Source organism: Anomaloglossus baeobatrachus, chromosome 6 (genome assembly GCF_048569485.1).
Source record: "Anomaloglossus baeobatrachus isolate aAnoBae1 chromosome 6, aAnoBae1.hap1, whole genome shotgun sequence".
Taxonomy (NCBI): Eukaryota; Metazoa; Chordata; class Amphibia; order Anura; family Aromobatidae; genus Anomaloglossus; species Anomaloglossus baeobatrachus.
In genome coordinates this window covers 179,436,048-179,453,064 of record NC_134358.1, presented here as the reverse complement: position 1 = coordinate 179,453,064, position 17,017 = coordinate 179,436,048, and the positions used below count along the sequence as shown (strand labels likewise).

Below are 17,017 nucleotides of genomic sequence, written 5' to 3'. Positions count from 1 at the left end.
GGAGGAGTGGGCCAAGATAACTCCAGAGACCTGTGCCGGCCTGATCAGGTCTTATAAAAGATGATTATTAGCTGTAATTGCAAACAAGGGTTATTCCACAAAATATTATTTATTATACTTGTAGGCACTGCATATATTATACTTGTAGGCACTGCAGTCAGATGCCCCCCCCCGCGGCTGGAGTCAGATGCCCCCCCCGCGGCTGGAGTCAGATGCCCCCCCCGCGGCTGGAGTCAGATGCCCCCCCCGCGACTGGAGTCAGATGCCCCCCCCCCCCCCGCGGCTGGAGTCAGATGCCCCCCCCCCCCCCGCGGCTGGAGTCAGATGCCCCCCCCCCCCCGCGGCTGGAGTCAGATGCCCCCCCCCCCCCCGCGGCTGGAGTCAGATGCCCCCCCCCCCCCGCGGCTGGAGTCAGATGCCCCCCCCCCCCCGCGGCTGGAGTCAGATGCCCCCCCCCCCCCGCGGCTGGAGTCAGATGCCCCCCCCCCCCCGCGGCTGGAGTCAGATGCCCCCCCCCCCCCGCGGCTGGAGTCAGAGGCCCCCCCCCCGCGGCTGGAGTCAGAGGCCCCCCCCCCGCGGCTTGAGTCAGAGGCCCCCCCCCCCCCGCGGCTGGAGTCAGAGGCCCCCCCCCCCCGCGGCTGGAGTCAGAGGCCCCCCCCCCCCCCCGCGGCTGGAGTCAGAGGCCCCCCCCCCCCCCGCGGCTGGAGTCAGAGGCCCCCCCCCCCCGCGGCTGGAGTCAGAGGCCCCCCCCTCGCGGCTGGAGTCAGAGGCCCCCCCCTCGCGGCTGGAGTCAGAGGCCCCCCCCCCCGCGGCTGGAGTCAGAGCCCCCCCCCCCCCCCGCGGCTGGAGTCAGAGCCCCCCCCCCCCCCGCGGCTGGAGTCAGAGGGCCCCCCCCACGGCTGGAGTCAGAGGGTCCCCCCCGCCCCTGGAGTCAGAGGGTCCCCCCCGCCCCTGGAGTCAGAGGGTCCCCCCCGCCCCTGGAGTCAGAGGGTCCCCCCCGCCCCTGGAGTCAGAGGGTCCCCCCCGCCCCTGGAGTCAGAGGGTCCCCCCCGCCCCTGGAGTCAGAGGGTCCCCCCCGCCCCTGGAGTCAGAGGGTCCCCCCCGCCCCTGGAGTCAGAGGGTCCCCCCCGCCCCTGGAGTCAGAGGGTCCCCCCCGCCCCTGGAGTCAGAGGGCCCCCCCCCCGTCCCTGGAGTCAGAGGGCCCCCCCCGCCCCTGGAGTCAGAGGGCCCCCCCCGCCCCTGGAGTCAGAGGGCCCCCCCCGTCCCTGGAGTCAGAGGGCCCCCCCGTCCCTGGAGTCAGAGGGCCCCCCCCCGTCCCTGGAGTCAGAGGGCCCCCCCCGTCCCTGGAGTCAGAGGGCCCCCCACCACCCACGGCAATCTTCAGCTCAGAGCGCCTACCTCTCCCTGCCGGATGCCGCGCGCTCGCCAGCTCCGCGTTGCCCGCAGCACTGTGATGAGGTGCAAAGTGATGACCTCATCACGTTGGGATGACGCGCTGCCTCCCTGCTCTGCTCCATTTACAGTGCCTCCCCCACCACATGGCTAATTTGCATGCGATGCCCTAGAAGGACTTCGCAGGCACCTTAGTCATGTGCAGACTGCAGTAGTGGCTGAAGCGACACCGCCGGGCCCCTCTGCTGCAGCTGTGACTGGGGCTCGGTGAAGATGGTGTGCCCGGCTGGCCAGGGGCTACAGAAAGCTAAGTAATTAACCGGCTAAGTAAGTAACCGGCGGCGGTTACAGTAAAAACGCAGTGCTGGGACCAGAGGAGCCAGGAAATTTACAACTTCTTACCTCTCTGCTGCACCCCCCCTGAAGCATGGCCGTCGGCGCCCTGTGCGACCGCACAAGTCGCACATGCCTAAAGCCGGCCATGCGCATAGTCGATCAAAATCACCAATACTCACTGACTCAATAACTGTAAAAGGCATAAAGATACTCGCAGCACCTTCTCAGGACTTTAAGCCAGACACCAAGTCCACAAATTGGGACGCACCATCAAAAAATAACAAGGAGTCCACTTGGCAACAAATATCAGTAACATAAAAAGACAGCGTCAATAACTGTGGAGTCCAAACCTCCTCGGTCATTAACCTCAGCACAGAAACTGTGCCAGGAACTTCATGGTATGGGTTTCTATTACCAAGCAGCTTCATGCAAGCCTCACATCACCAAGAATAATGCCCAGCATCAAATCAGCCTGTGCTTGGCGAATGCCAGAACATTATGTCCCTGTCTGGACTATGCCAACTGTAATGTGTGATGGAGGAGGCATGGTATCATGGGGTTGTTTTTCAGCAGTTGGTCTAGACCCTTGATTTCATTGTATTAAATTATTAATGCTTTAACAATCCAAGGCATTTTAGACAATTGTATGTTTCCAACTTGATAAGAACAGAGCTAGGCTCTGATTCATGAGGCTTGTGGTTCGGTCAGCATGAATCAAGTGACAGATTCAATTTAAAGAGGACCCTTTATCCTATACTGGCTACATCAGGGGCTAGTGGCTGCCGAGTTGAATAAAACATAGGCCCCAATTCATCATAATTTCACTAGAACTCTGGCATAAATTGCTTGAAATCTCAAAATTTACGCGCAACTCTGTATGTGCAAAATGTTTGTGCCTGTTGCCATTTCCACGTTAGTTTCTCCTAACTCTGCCAAAATGGGTGGCGCTGGGGCAAGAAGACGTCATGACGTTACAACTCGTCCAGATCTATTTACAGCCCAGCCAAGGACTAGTCACAAGTTTCCTGACCAAAACATCTTATATATGCTTATGAGGCAGGAGGAAGATTTCTGGAGTGGAACAAAAAGGTGATGGTAATTTATTAAGAGCCATGCACCTTTTCATGAATCAGGAGTGGTTGACACCTACAAGTTCCTTCATCATGATCGGTGAAAAAAAAATCGCCTGTCTTGATAAATTGGGGACATGATTTTATTTTTTCTTTCCGTGGTGGAGATATTAGCTGTAAAGTTTAGGCTATAATTTATGATAAGTCTATGGAGGCATTATCAGATTCTTCTCTGGGGGACATGTTTTCCCCTGCATAAAACAGAAGTACACAACATCAGAGACAAATCTCTTGTAACGCCCAGGTGAACGAGAACATAACCTAAAAAAGCTGAAATCTCTGCAATGGAGAAGAGAAATTAAAAAATAAAAGTTACGATTCACTCAGCTCTGCAGCCCCTATAACTTTAATGTGCTCAAAATGGTGAAAGGTCCTCTTATTGTCTCTGGTCCTGACGATCCATATGTGGTTTTGGTCTACATTTATCATGTATGCTGAGAAAACAACTTATGTACATGCTAATATGTCCAGAATACCAGATAGGCCAATACCGAATAGCATAGTGGACTCCACATGCTGCAGCATCCAATAAAGCTCGCCCATTAGGGCGGATTCACACATCTGTATTTTGCAGCCGGAGTACGAACCGCGATGTAGCACCAGCAGCGGGACTCCTGATCCAAAATGCAAACTAGTCAGTTTATGCCCAGGATCATGTGGATACAGGACGTATGTGGATAACCTGGCACCGGACTGATGTCCAGGACCATGCGGCGCTCTGGAAGCAGGACGTGGGATGAACATAGCCTGGTACAGGAATGGTTTATGTCAGGGATCACGCAGAACGTGGGGTGAACATAGCCTGACACCAGACTGGTTTATGCCCAGAATCATGTGGTGGCCTGGTTCCACGACGTGGTGGCCTGGTTCCACGCCGTGGTGGCCTGGTTCCACGACGTGGTGGCCTGGTTCCACGACGTGGTGGCCTGGTTCCACGACGTGGTGGCCCCGATATAGGACGTCGTGGCCTCTATATAGGACGTGGTGGCAACATAACCTGGCACCAGACTGGTTTATGCCCAGAATCATGTGGTGGCCTGGTTCCACGACATAGTGGCCTGGTTCCACGACGTGGTGGCCTCGATATAGGACGTGGTGGCAACATAACCTGGCACCGGACTGGTTTATGTCCATGATTGTGTGGTGCCTTGGATGTAGTACTTAGTATGAACATAGTCTGGCACAGGACTGGTTTATGCTCAGGATCATGCAGCACCCTCGATGCAGGATGTGAGGTGAACATAGCCTGCCACCAGACTGGTTTATGCTCAGGATCACGCGGCGACATGGGGTGAACATAGCCTGGCACCAGAATGGTTTATGTATATGATTGTGTGGTGCCCTCCATGTAGTGTGAACATAGCCTGGCACCGGACTAGTTTATGCCCAGGTCATGCAGCGCCCTGGATGCAGAACATAGTGTGAACATAGCCTGGCACCGGACTAGTTTATGCCCAGGTCATGCAGCGCCCTGGATGCAGAACATAGTGTGAACATAGCCTGGCACCGGACTAGTTTATGCCCAGGTCATGCAGCGCCCTGGATGCAGAACATAGTGTGAACATAGCCTGGCACCGGACTAGTTTATGCCCAGGTCATGCAGCGCCCTGGATGCAGAACATAGTGTGAACATAGCCTGGCACCGGACTAGTTTATGCCCAGGTCATGCAGCGCCCTGGATGCAGAACATAGTGTGAACATAGCCTGGCACCGGACTAGTTTATGCCCAGGTCATGCAGCGCCCTGGATGCAGAACATAGTGTGAACATAGCCTGGCACCGGACTAGTTTATGCCCAGGTCATGCAGCGCCCTGGATGCAGAACATAGTGTGAACATAGCCTGGCACCGGACTAGTTTATGCCCAGGTCATGCAGCGCCCTGGGTGCAGGATGTGTGGCAGTGATACAACACACAGGACTGGACTATGTGCAGGAGGCCGGGGAGGGGGCTGCGGGCACTGGCCCGGCCACTTCTTCCCTAGTGACAGTGACACCGAGGTCAGTAGCAGCTCTTTATCCTGCAGCAGCCCCGCTCCGTGCAGAAGGGCCGGCACTGCAGAGGCTGCTGACAGCCGGAGGTGAGGCGGCGCTGTGTGAAGGTCGTGCATACACCGGTGCCCATACGTCGGCCACACATGCCCCATCAGCCGCTGCGGTGCACAGGTTACTCACCGAGCTAGTGACACCGGCCCGGAGCCTGGAACACAGGAACATGGCGCCTCAGGTCAAAGCGACTCTGGGCCCCAAGAGTAGCGGAGACGGACAGGCAGCACTAGCAGAGCACAGAGCTCAGGGAGCGCACGGCCTGCCAATAAGAAGCGAGCTAATTCCAGACTGAAGCAATCGCACGCTGAATAGTGCTGTGACCGCTGCGCTGGGACGTCAGTGTGTGGGGCAGTTCAGTGCGCCGCTGTGCCGTGTGACGTCATCAGCCACTCCTGTGCTTCCGTCACATGTCGGCTCGTGAATAGACACTTGGATGCTAGGTTCTGTGACGCTCATGAGCACGAGTCCTAAGCTGGCGATGAGACGTTATTTATCGCATTAACCCCTTAGAGACTGACAAGTTTCCGTTTTTGCGCTTTCATTTTTTCCTCCCCTTCTCGCAAAAGCCATTTTTCTGTCCAGACAGCCTCATGAGGGCTAATATTTTGCAGTATGAGTTGTAGTTTTGAATGCTGCCATTTTTCCGTACAGTGTGGACTGGAAAATGGGGGAAAAACCCACATGCGGCAAACTGTCCTCACAAGTCTTCAATAGTATATCTTTTTTACAGTGTTCATTGTGCAGTAAAATGAAAGGGCAGTATGACTGTGATGCTCCAGGTCACTACAAGGATACCACACGTGCAGTATTTGAGCACCAATGCGGTGGTTTGTTTTTATTGCACCGCTGGTGCCAGGGGCGGACACAGACTGCAGGGGGCCCCTGTGCAAGAAATCTCCCCCCCCCTCATACTAAAACAAAATGATGTAAACATATAGATTGCACCGTTTATTCCTAGTTTAGGACACAACTGCCAAATCTAAACAATAAATAAGCTCCATATTTACCACCTGAATCTAACACGGCACAGTCCTGCCGCCCTTCTATCTGCTGCAGCTTCAGCGCTGTCTCCAATGCTTTTAGTTACATTGGCTGGAAATGGCACAACCTGGACACCCTGTGTGTTGCAGCTTGTCCGTAGTATACAACTCAAGTTTGATACCAGTGATTGTCTGCAGCGGTCACATGGGGAACCTGGGCTGTGATATCTGCAGCAACTGTAAACAGAAGCATCAGGGAATGGAACACTAAAGCTGTCAGGTGGAAGAAAGATGAGGATTTATAGTTTATTAAAGGGACTGGCCAGAGAAAAGGTCATTACCTGGAGGCCAGACTCTGTAAAATTAACAAAATAAATTGTATTCACCTGCTGTCACCTTCTGGATCCAGCGCAGACCGTCCTGTGCTCTGTGCCAGCATTAATTATGTCACCGTTCTATGGGATACAGGACCGCTGCAGCTTGTGATGCATGCAGTTCAAGTCACCTGACCGCTGCAGCTGATCACATACTGCAACAGTCCTGTGTCTGGTAGAACGCTGACATAATTAATGCTGCACAGACCACAGGATTTTCGGCGCTGGATCCAGGAGGGTGACTGCAGGTGTGAACAATTATTTTGTTAGTTTTACAAAATGTTACCCTCATTAGATCCTTTTTCCAGACAATTTCTTTACAGTTCATGTATTACTTCAAACAACTGCTGATACCCATCAGACGTGGGTAGCTTGTACCAGGCAGTGGCTGTATGATCACAGCCAGGTGCGTGTGACCCTAAAACGCTGCGGAGCTTCAGAGAAAGATATTAATAGATGTCGAGGACTGAGCCACATGAAATACTAGTTGTACAGATGTGATGTCTGATACAGGCTGCTGGATCAATGGGTGACATGTATCTGCTGTCAGGTTCCTTGAAGCAGCGCTCTATACCACAGGAGGTTACAGAAGAGAAACAGGGGAAATACTGTACAGCAAAAACCAGCGGCACCATAGACATCATTAAAGAAGGTCTCACTAATTTGTTTACTGATGGAATATGTGTATATGCATGTAGTGTCATAATATGGGTGACCGACAGATAGGGGGTGAGATGAGAAAGTGGTCTGAGAGTGGGAGACGCTGAAAGTTCGGTCGGTTAAGTATGAGGAGATCCAGGATAGGGCAAAGTCTGTGATGCCCAGAGATGAGAGAATTTGTAGTATAAGGGAAGGGTCTACTGTGTCAAAGGTAGAGGATAGGTCCAGGAAGAGGAGGACAGAGTAGTGTCGCTTGGCTTTGGCGCTTACTAGGTCGTTAGGGCAGTTTCAGTGGAATGATGCGGTCGGAAACCAGATTGTTACCGGTCAAAGAGGGAGCAGGAAGAGAGGTGTGAGGACAGTTCAAGATGGATATGTTGTTCCAGTAGTTTTGAGGCATAGGGGAGTAGTGATATGGGGCGATCATTTGACACAGAGGGAGGGTCAAGGGAGGGCTTTTTGAGGATGGGTGTAATGGAGGCATGTTTAACGCATGAAGGGAATACACCAGTTGTTAGTGATAGGTTGAAGAGATGGGTTAGGGTTTGGATGAAGACTGTGGTGAGATTGGGGATCAGGTGGGATGGGAGTGGATCAAGCAGGCAGGTTGTGAGATGTGATCTTAGAGCTGGGTTTACACACTGCAACATCGCAAAGGACATCGCTGTAACGTCACCGGTTTTGTGACGTAACAGCGACCTCCCGAAGTCTCTGTTGAGTCGCTGGTGAGCTGTCAAACAGGCAAACCTGGCCAACAACGCAACAGCGATCCAGACCTGCAGAGCGACCTAGCTGGTTGTTGGGGACGTTGATAAGCAGCTTTTTGAAAGGGAAGTTGCTAACAAAGTCGCTGCAAAGTCTTTCACACACTGAAACTTTCTAGCGATGCATGCTGCACAGCGGGAAGCAAAGGACCTAGGAATGGTCCTGAACGATTTGTAGCGATCAGCAACTTCACAGCAGGGGCCAGGTCGCTCATGTGTTTCACACACTGCAACATCGCAAACGACATCGCTATTGCGTCACAAAACCGGTGACGTTACAGCGATGTCGTTTGAGATGTTGCAGTGTGTAAACCCAGCTTAAGAGTAGAGTGGAAAGATTATCTGTCATGGTGGATGTGAGGTAAATCCGGAGATATGACGATAAATCATGATATTCAAGTATGTCAGGAAGCCCTCTCCTGGTGTCACCCCCCCTTTCCTTCACACAACTGGTTTAGCAACAAATCCCATGGCCATGTCCTGTGATATGGAGATGAGGTGGTGTGGGAACAATGGACACAGGATGACTCCCTGCCGTCACCCTGTAACAAGAGTTGTATCTCATTAGCAAGGCTATGGAACTAGCTAGACAGAACGACTCCAGTAAAAAATGGTTCATATCTCGCAAGCCATATTTCCGATAAATATGGCAACCATAAAAATGGTGTCTCCGCATGTGGACGATGCCGGCACCCCCTTTTTATGGGAGCAGGACATTGGGAAATGCCCCAGGCGTGATATCAGCCAATGGGGAACTGGCAGACAGGTCATGAGTCCCCTCGTTCTGTAGCTAAATTCATAACTGTCACAATGAGAGCATTGGCGTCCGCCTACGACGCTCCCAGGCAAAGTTATGGCCAATATCCCCTTTGCTGGATAATTCTGATCCATGCAGGGGGAGTGGCAGTGCTTCCCTGTGAGGTCACTAAGGTAGGAGGGGACCTGGATCTGCCCAGGTTGATAACCCTACTTCGGCCATTTTCCAGTGTTCTTCTGCTCGGGGGCCTGGTTGGGAAAGACCTGTGAGAGAGTTCCTGGAAACCTGGTCTACAGCGCCCCCCTGTGGCCAGACGCAACAAGGTAACTGCTGGAACTGTGTATGCCTGTTTGTAACCCATGCTTTGATTGTAACTGTACTCTGACATATGTATATTCTGTAGATTCCCTATTGTATATATTGTAGTTCTAGTGTGCTTTAGGCTGATTAAATTATATAATTAATCTTGGGCTGCTCTGTTATCTCGATCTTGAATCCCACGTCTGTGTGTTCGGCTAATAGTTACCGTAAATCGGTTGGTGGCAGCGAATTGTGCCAAGGATTATTGTGGGGAGGCCAGTGAGATTCGGGGAGATTTTATATATTCCGCCCGCGGAGGTCGGGGGAATATATACCTTACTCTCACCGGGGACCCTTCAATAATCGGCATAAGTAGTATAGCGGCCTCCTTGCTTATGGTCGGGCAATTCCATAATTGGCCTGACTATAAGAGGGGCGCTAGAGAGCGCGTCACGTGCTCTGTCTGTCGGTCGGGAGGTATAAAGGAGGGGTGACCCCACTTGTTACCCCCCGATTGTGACGTACTGGTAGCCAGCGCGGGGGATTTCTGAGTGACCCCCCCGGTGGTTTGTGACATATTGGTGGCAAGCGGTGGGATCGAGATAATAGTGTGTGTGAGTGTGAGACCCATACTCCCAGACACTAAAGACTGCCTGCAGCAGCTGTGGCTGCTGGGGTCTTCAGACTAGCTCAACACTAGAGTGTCAGAGTGCAGATACTGTAAGGTGTGTGGAGGCATCAGGTGTCAGTTCTGTGTCAGTGACCAAAAGTCTGCAAGAATGGCTGATGGCACCAGGAGCAGAGCTATGCAACTGGCCAATGCTAAAGCAGGAGCCGAAGAGAGGGAGGACGGTGCTGTGGGCAGTAATGAGGAGGTTGCCCACGAGTCCTCCAGGAGCTCGACGCCAGAAAACCGTTCTGCAGAGGACAGCGCACAAGCTGGCAATTATGGACAAGATGAGGAGCAGCTCACCCAAGGGTCCTCAACGAGCCAGATGCCAGCCCTCCGCTCTGCAATGGACAGTGAAGCACCAGGCTCCGCAGCGGGCCGCAGATCACCACGTGCCATTCCACCGAGCCTGGGAGGCTCGGATAGCCTTCTTCAAATGGCTATGGCCCTTCTCCAGGCTGGAGACCAGGAGGGCTACAAGGGACTCCTGGCAGAGCGCAGGGCAGAGCGGCAAGCAGCGCGTGAGGCTGAGGCTGCGGAGCGGCAGGCAGCGCGTGAAGAGCGCCAGGCAGAGCGTGACTACCAGCTGCAGCTAGCTCAGCTCCGGCCCTCATCAGCCACACGTGACCTTCAAGACACCAAACTTCCAAAGGTCCGTGTTGAGGACTTCCCAGTGCTGGAGAAGGATGGAGACTTGGACTCTTTCTTGACTGCTTTTGAACGGACTTGCTTGCAGCACCATCTGAACAAGGACCAGTGGGCCAAATACCTGACCCCCCGTTTAAGGGGTAAGGCCCTGGATATCCTTGGGGACTTGCCTGCTGAGGCAGATCAGGGCTACGACACCATCAAGCGGGCCCTGATCCAACAGTACAACCTCACTCCAGAGTCCTACCGCAAGAAGTTCCGGAGCCTACAGAAGGGACCAAAGGACTCCTGGGCTGACCACCGGCGGGCACTTGCCCGAGCTGCCGACCACTGGACCCAAGGCCTGCAGCTTTCCACCGGACCGGAGATCCTGGACTTGTTCATCACGGAGCAACTCTTGTGGAACTGCCCTGAGGATCTCCGCCAGTTCATCCGAGACCAGAAGCCAAAGGGGTCCACGGCTACAGCTGCCCTTGCCGATGACTACACCAACAACCGGGCCCCTGAGGCCAGGAGAGCGGCCACCAGCAGCACCTGGAGAGGGGGTAAGATGAATTCTGCGACTGCCCCACCTGCCCCTAGACTGCAGGGGGTGTCCCCCTCAACTCCCCTCTCCAGGCCCGTGGCAGAACCAAGACGGTGCCACCAGTGCAACCTACCTGGACACTTCAAGGCCATGTGCCCTCAGCGTCCCAAGGCCCCGGCTCCGTCCCCGTCCCAAGGGCCGCCCAAGGTGTATTGTGTGGGTGGGGGTGGTGGTAGGTCCCTGGACAGCTTCCAACCTGTCACCGTCGGCCGGTCTGTGACCATAGGACTGCGAGACAGCGCCTCGGAGGTGACTCTGGTGCGGCCTGAGATGGTGTCCCCCCAAGACTTGATCCCTGGAAAAACCCTCGCTGTCTCCGGGATTGGAGGCACTGACCCGGCGCTGCCTGTTGCTGACATTTATGTGGACTGGGGCGCAGGGCGAGGGGTGAGGGAGGTGGGGGTAACTGATCGGATCCCTGCAAACGTGCTACTTGGGACAGATTTGGGGCAGATAACCTCCCAGTTTGGGCCCCAACCAAGGGCTGAACCTTCAGCCCGTACTGACATGACTCCTAACAATGTTAATGTGTTATCTATGAATGATGTAAGGGAGGAGGGAGTGAACTCTGATATTTCTGCTTGCATAGACACCATAGACACACACTCAGCTGCAGCTGTGACAGGGGAGGGGGTCAGAGAAAGGTGTGACAATGCCTCTACAAGTAACCAGCCTGTGAGCTGGGATCTGTTGCCCTCTGCAGGGATAAGCAGAGAGCAGGGTGCTGCAGGGGGAGGACCAGTGTGTGGGGTGGGGGCTACCACAGCAAATGTGGGGTCCCCAGAGATTTCACAGCGGGGTTCTGTTGCTGCAGGAGGGGAACAGGCAGGTGAGATTGGGGCCGGTCCAGGAGCGGAAGTGCTCCCAGGTAAGATCTCGGTGCATGGTTCCCCCACAACCGGGGTGTCAGGAAGCCAGGTAGGTCTGCCTGAACCGGCGACTTGGTCAGGAACGGAGGAGGAGCAGGCACGACCCACGGTCGCAGCGGCTGTGGCCGCTGTCACCCGCAGTGGGAGTGCTGGAAGCCAAGGGGCCTCCCGGAGGTCCGATAGCTCTTCCCCTTCTGACCAAGTGGCAGCCGAGTCAGGTGGAGGCCAGGACACAGGTCCCGGGGTACTGACTGAAGATGTGACAGTCTCGTCGATTCTGGCCACATCTAGTCAGGGGTTTCAGGCAGCGTTAGAAGCTGACGACAGCCTGAAAGCTCTTAAGGAGCAGGCGGCACAGCCTCCCTCGGACTCGGACCCGGAGCGAGTGGTCTGGGACCAAGGACGGCTGTACCGGGCCACGGTCCAGCAGGGTTCACCGGAGGCGTGGCCCAGGGACCGACAGTTGGTGGTACCCTATCCGTTCCGGACGGAGTTGTTGCGGATCGCACATGAGATTCCGATGGCCGGACACCTAGGGATCGCTAAGACCAAGGCCAGGTTAAACCAGCATTTCTACTGGCCAAAAATGGGGGCCGATGTGGCTGCCTACTGCCGTTCGTGTGAAACCTGTCAGAGAGTGGGGAAGGCGGGGCCACGCCCCAAAGCCCCACTGGTATCTCTGCCAATCATCGATGAGCCTTTCAGGAGGGTGGCTGTGGATCTGGTCGGCCCGCTGGCCATCCCCAGCAGCTCCGGGAAACGCTTCATACTGACGGTAGTGGACTATGCCACCCGGTACCCAGAAGCAGTGGCCTTGTCGTCCATTCGGGCTGACAAGGTGGCCACCGCATTGCTGGAGATTTTCTCCCGAGTGGGTTTTCCCCAGGAAATGCTCACTGACCGGGGGACCCAATTCATGTCCCAGCTGATGGAGGCCCTCTGTAAGCAAGTCCAGGTGCGACATCTGGTGGCCAGCCCGTACCATCCACAGACTAATGGCCTGTGCGAGCGGTTCAATGGCACCTTAAAGCAGATGCTTAAGATGTTGGTCGACTCCCATGGGCGTGACTGGGAGCGGTATCTCCCACACCTGTTATTTGCTTACCGGGAGGTTCCACAGGCCTCAACAGGATTCTCACCGTTTGAGCTCCTGTACGGGCGACGTGTGCGGGGCCCCCTGGCTCTGGTGAAAGAGGCTTGGGAAGGGGATTTGGCCACCCCTGGAGTGTCGGTTATCGAGTATGTCATGCGCTTCCGGGACAAAATGCAGGCCTTGACGCAACTGGTACACGACAATATGGCTCAAGCCCAGGCCGATCAGAAGCGTTGGTACGACCAGAACGCTTGTGAGAGGACCTACCAAGTGGGTCAAGAGGTGTGGGTACTGGTCCCCGTACCACAGGACAAGCTTCAGGCAGCCTGGGAAGGCCCATACCTCGTGTACCAGCAGCTCAACCCTGTGACGTACCTGGTCACCCTGGACCCTGCCCGTGGAAGGCGGAAGCCCTTCCATGTGAACATGATGAAGGCACATCATGAGCGGGAGGCATGTGCGCTCCCCGTGTGCAACCTGCCCGAGGAGGGAGAAGCGGAAACCCTCTTGGATATGCTAGCCCAGGTTAGGGCAGGCGGATCCATTGAGGATGTGGAGGTTGGCCACCAGCTCTTGGAGGACCAACGGTCCCAGCTGTGGGCCACCCTCCTCCCCTTCCGGGGGTTGTTTACCAACCAGCCCGGAAGGACTGACTTGGCTGTCCATCACGTGGACACTGGGGATCATCCCCCGATCCGGCGTTCAGCATATCGGGTCTCCCTGGAGGTGCAGCAACACATGCGCCAGGAGATTGACGAGATGCTGAAGCTGGGGGTGATCCAGGCATCCAACAGCGCTTGGGCCTCGCCTGTAGTCCTCGTCCCTAAGAAGGACCGAACCACTCGGTTCTGCGTGGACTACAGGGGGCTCAATGCGGTCACGGTCGCCGATGCGTACCCAATGCCACGCATCGATGACCTGCTCGATCAGTTGGCCGGGGCTCAGTACCTGACCATCATGGATCTGAGCCGGGGATATTGGCAGATCCCCCTGACTCGCAAGGCCAGGGAACGCTCTGCCTTTATTACCCCACTTGGACTGTACGAGTCCACGGTGATGCCATTCGGGATGAGGAATGCCCCTGCCACTTTCCAGCGGATGGTCAACACCCTGCTCAAGGGACTTGAAGGGTACGCGGCCGCGTACCTAGATGACATTGCCGTCTTCAGTCCCACCTGGGAGGACCACCTAGAGCATCTAGCACAGGTGCTCAGGCGGATCCACCGGGCAGGTTTGACCATCAAGCCGGGAAAGTGTCAGCTGGCCATGAGCGAGGTCCAGTACCTCGGTCACCGGGTAGGTGGGAGAACACTGAAGCCCGAGCCTGAGAAAGTGGAAGCCATCGCATCCTGGCCCACCCCCAGGACCAAGAAGCAGGTGATGTCCTTCTTGGGGACCGCTGGGTACTATAGGAGGTTTGTTCCATGCTATAGTAGCCTGGCAAAGCCCTTGACGGACCTCACCAAGAAGAAGCTGCCCTCTGCAGTCGATTGGACAATGGACTGCGAGACAGCCTTCCGGGCCCTAAAGGACGCCCTGTCCAGCCCGCCCGTGCTACAGGCAGCCGACTTCACGCGGCCGTTTGTAGTACAGACCGACGCCAGTGACTTCGGCCTCGGTGCGGTGCTCAGCCAGGTGGACTCTGCGAGCCAAGAGCACCCAGTCTTGTACCTGAGCAGGAAGCTGTTACCAAGGGAAGTTGCCTATTCCACGATGGAGAAGGAGTGCCTGGCCATAGTGTGGGCCCTGCAGCGTCTGCAACCCTATCTATACGGGCGCCACTTCATCGTGGAGACGGACCACAATCCCCTCAGCTGGTTGCACACCGTCTCTGGGACGAATGGGCGATTGTTGCGATGGAGCCTTGCGCTCCAGCAATACAACTTCACCATTCGCCACAAAAGGGGCCGTGACCACGGTAACGCAGACGGGCTGTCCCGACAAGGAGAGGTCGCGGACGGGCGCACGGGGGAACACCGGAGTGTGCTGCCCCCTAGCGCCCTCAAAAGGGGGGAGGTGTGAGGTAAATCCGGAGATATGACGATAAATCATGATATTCAAGTATGTCAGGAAGCCCTCTCCTGGTGTCACCCCCCCTTTCCTTCACACAACTGGTTTAGCAACAAATCCCATGGCCATGTCCTGTGATATGGAGATGAGGTGGTGTGGGAACAATGGACACAGGATGACTCCCTGCCGTCACCCTGTAACAAGAGTTGTATCTCATTAGCAAGGCTATGGAACTAGCTAGACAGAACGACTCCAGTAAAAAATGGTTCATATCTCGCAAGCCATATTTCCGATAAATATGGCAACCATAAAAATGGTGTCTCCGCATGTGGACGATGCCGGCACCCCCTTTTTATGGGAGCAGGACATTGGGAAATGCCCCAGGCGTGATATCAGCCAATGGGGAACTGGCAGACAGGTCATGAGTCCCCTCGTTCTGTAGCTAAATTCATAACTGTCACAATGAGAGCATTGGCGTCCGCCTACGACGCTCCCAGGCAAAGTTATGGCCAATATCCCCTTTGCTGGATAATTCTGATCCATGCAGGGGGAGTGGCAGTGCTTCCCTGTGAGGTCACTAAGGTAGGAGGGGACCTGGATCTGCCCAGGTTGATAACCCTACTTCGGCCATTTTCCAGTGTTCTTCTGCTCGGGGGCCTGGTTGGGAAAGACCTGTGAGAGAGTTCCTGGAAACCTGGTCTACAGCGCCCCCCCTGTGGCCAGACGCAACAAGGTAACTGCTGGAACTGTGTATGCCTGTTTGTAACCCATGCTTTGATTGTAACTGTACTCTGACATATGTATATTCTGTAGATTCCCTATTGTATATATTGTAGTTCTAGTGTGCTTTAGGCTGATTAAATTATATAATTAATCTTGGGCTGCTCTGTTATCTCGATCTTGAATCCCACGTCTGTGTGTTCGGCTAATAGTTACCGTAAATCGGTTGGTGGCAGCGAATTGTGCCAAGGATTATTGTGGGGAGGCCAGTGAGATTCGGGGAGATTTTATATATTCCGCCCGCGGAGGTCGGGGGAATATATACCTTACTCTCACCGGGGACCCTTCAATAATCGGCATAAGTAGTATAGCGGCCTCCTTGCTTATGGTCGGGCAATTCCATAATTGGCCTGACTATAAGAGGGGCGCTAGAGAGCGCGTCACGTGCTCTGTCTGTCGGTCGGGAGGTATAAAGGAGGGGTGACCCCACTTGTTACCCCCCGATTGTGACGTACTGGTAGCCAGCGCGGGGGATTTCTGAGTGACCCCCCCGGTGGTTTGTGACAGTGGAGAAGCTGGATTTGGAGGAAGAAGGCTGAGTAGTTGTGAGGAGCGGCTGTGGTGATTGTGGGCCAAAGCTTGCGCTGATGTCAATTTTCTGTTTGAAGAAAGAGGCAAAGTCTTCAGCTGAGATGAGAGGAGAGGGAGGTGGTGCTGGGGGATGGAGGAGAGAGTTGAAAGTGTTGAGTAGCTGTTTAGGGTTGTGAGATAGAGCGGATATGATGGATGAGAAGTAGGTTTGTTTTGCAGCAGTGAGTGCAGACTTGAAAGTGGTGAGGGTCTGTTTGTACGTAACGAAGTGCTCAGCGGAATGAGACCTCTTCCAACTGCACACAGCGATTCTGGAAGCTCGTCTCAATTCTTTAGTCTGGCTCGTGTGCCAGGGTTGCCTGTTGATTGTGCGGGTTTTGGTGTGTGTGTGTGTGTGTGTGTGAGGGGGGCAGCTGATTTGAGAGCTGTAGAGATGGTGGTGTTGTATAAAGTGGCAGAAGCATCTGCATCCTGTAAAGAAGCAATGTCTGTAAGAGGGAGAAGGGACTGAGAAAGTGAATGTAAATCAAGTGGTTTGATATTTTTGCGAGGGTGTGAAAGACGTGACACATACAAACAGACATATACAGTAGATGAATGCTAGGATACATAGATAGATTAGATAAACAGATAATAGATAAATGGATAGATAGATATATAGATACATAGATAATGGATAGATAGATTAGATTCACTGATAATATATAGATAGAGGGATAGATAAGATACACAGATAATTTATAAATAGACATATAGAGGGTTAGATAGATAATAGATTAGATACACAGATAATAGATAGATTAGATACACAGATAACATATAGCTAGATAATTAGATACACAGATAATAGATAGATAGATGTCCACACATTGACCACACATTACACATGGACTCAACATCTCTGCAGATGATGGCACATGGTGCCCAGGACGGTTCTTCTCTGGAGCCTGTACTTCCATCTTCTCTTGTGGTGCAGCCTCCCCTCCTCTTTCTGGAGCCCATCCTGTCTGTCCATCTATCTATCTATACTTCTATCCTATTTATCTATACAAAATTCCATATGCCTCATTATGAAAGTGAACACATAGTAC

General features: G+C 54.2%; 1 protein-coding gene across 1 annotated transcript in view; it reads right to left on the bottom strand.

Annotated features, from left to right (window-relative positions):
* Positions 1–5,170, bottom strand: part of NDUFV2 (NADH:ubiquinone oxidoreductase core subunit V2) — a 54,563-nt gene extending 49,393 nt beyond the window's left edge. Inside the window, exon 1 of the mRNA XM_075316398.1 lies at positions 5,031–5,170. Within this exon, the coding sequence (XP_075172513.1) occupies positions 5,031–5,072 (42 nt within the window). The 5' untranslated portion in view covers positions 5,073–5,170. The remainder of the gene's footprint in view (positions 1–5,030) is intronic.
* Between the last annotated feature and the right edge of the window lie 11,847 nt (positions 5,171–17,017).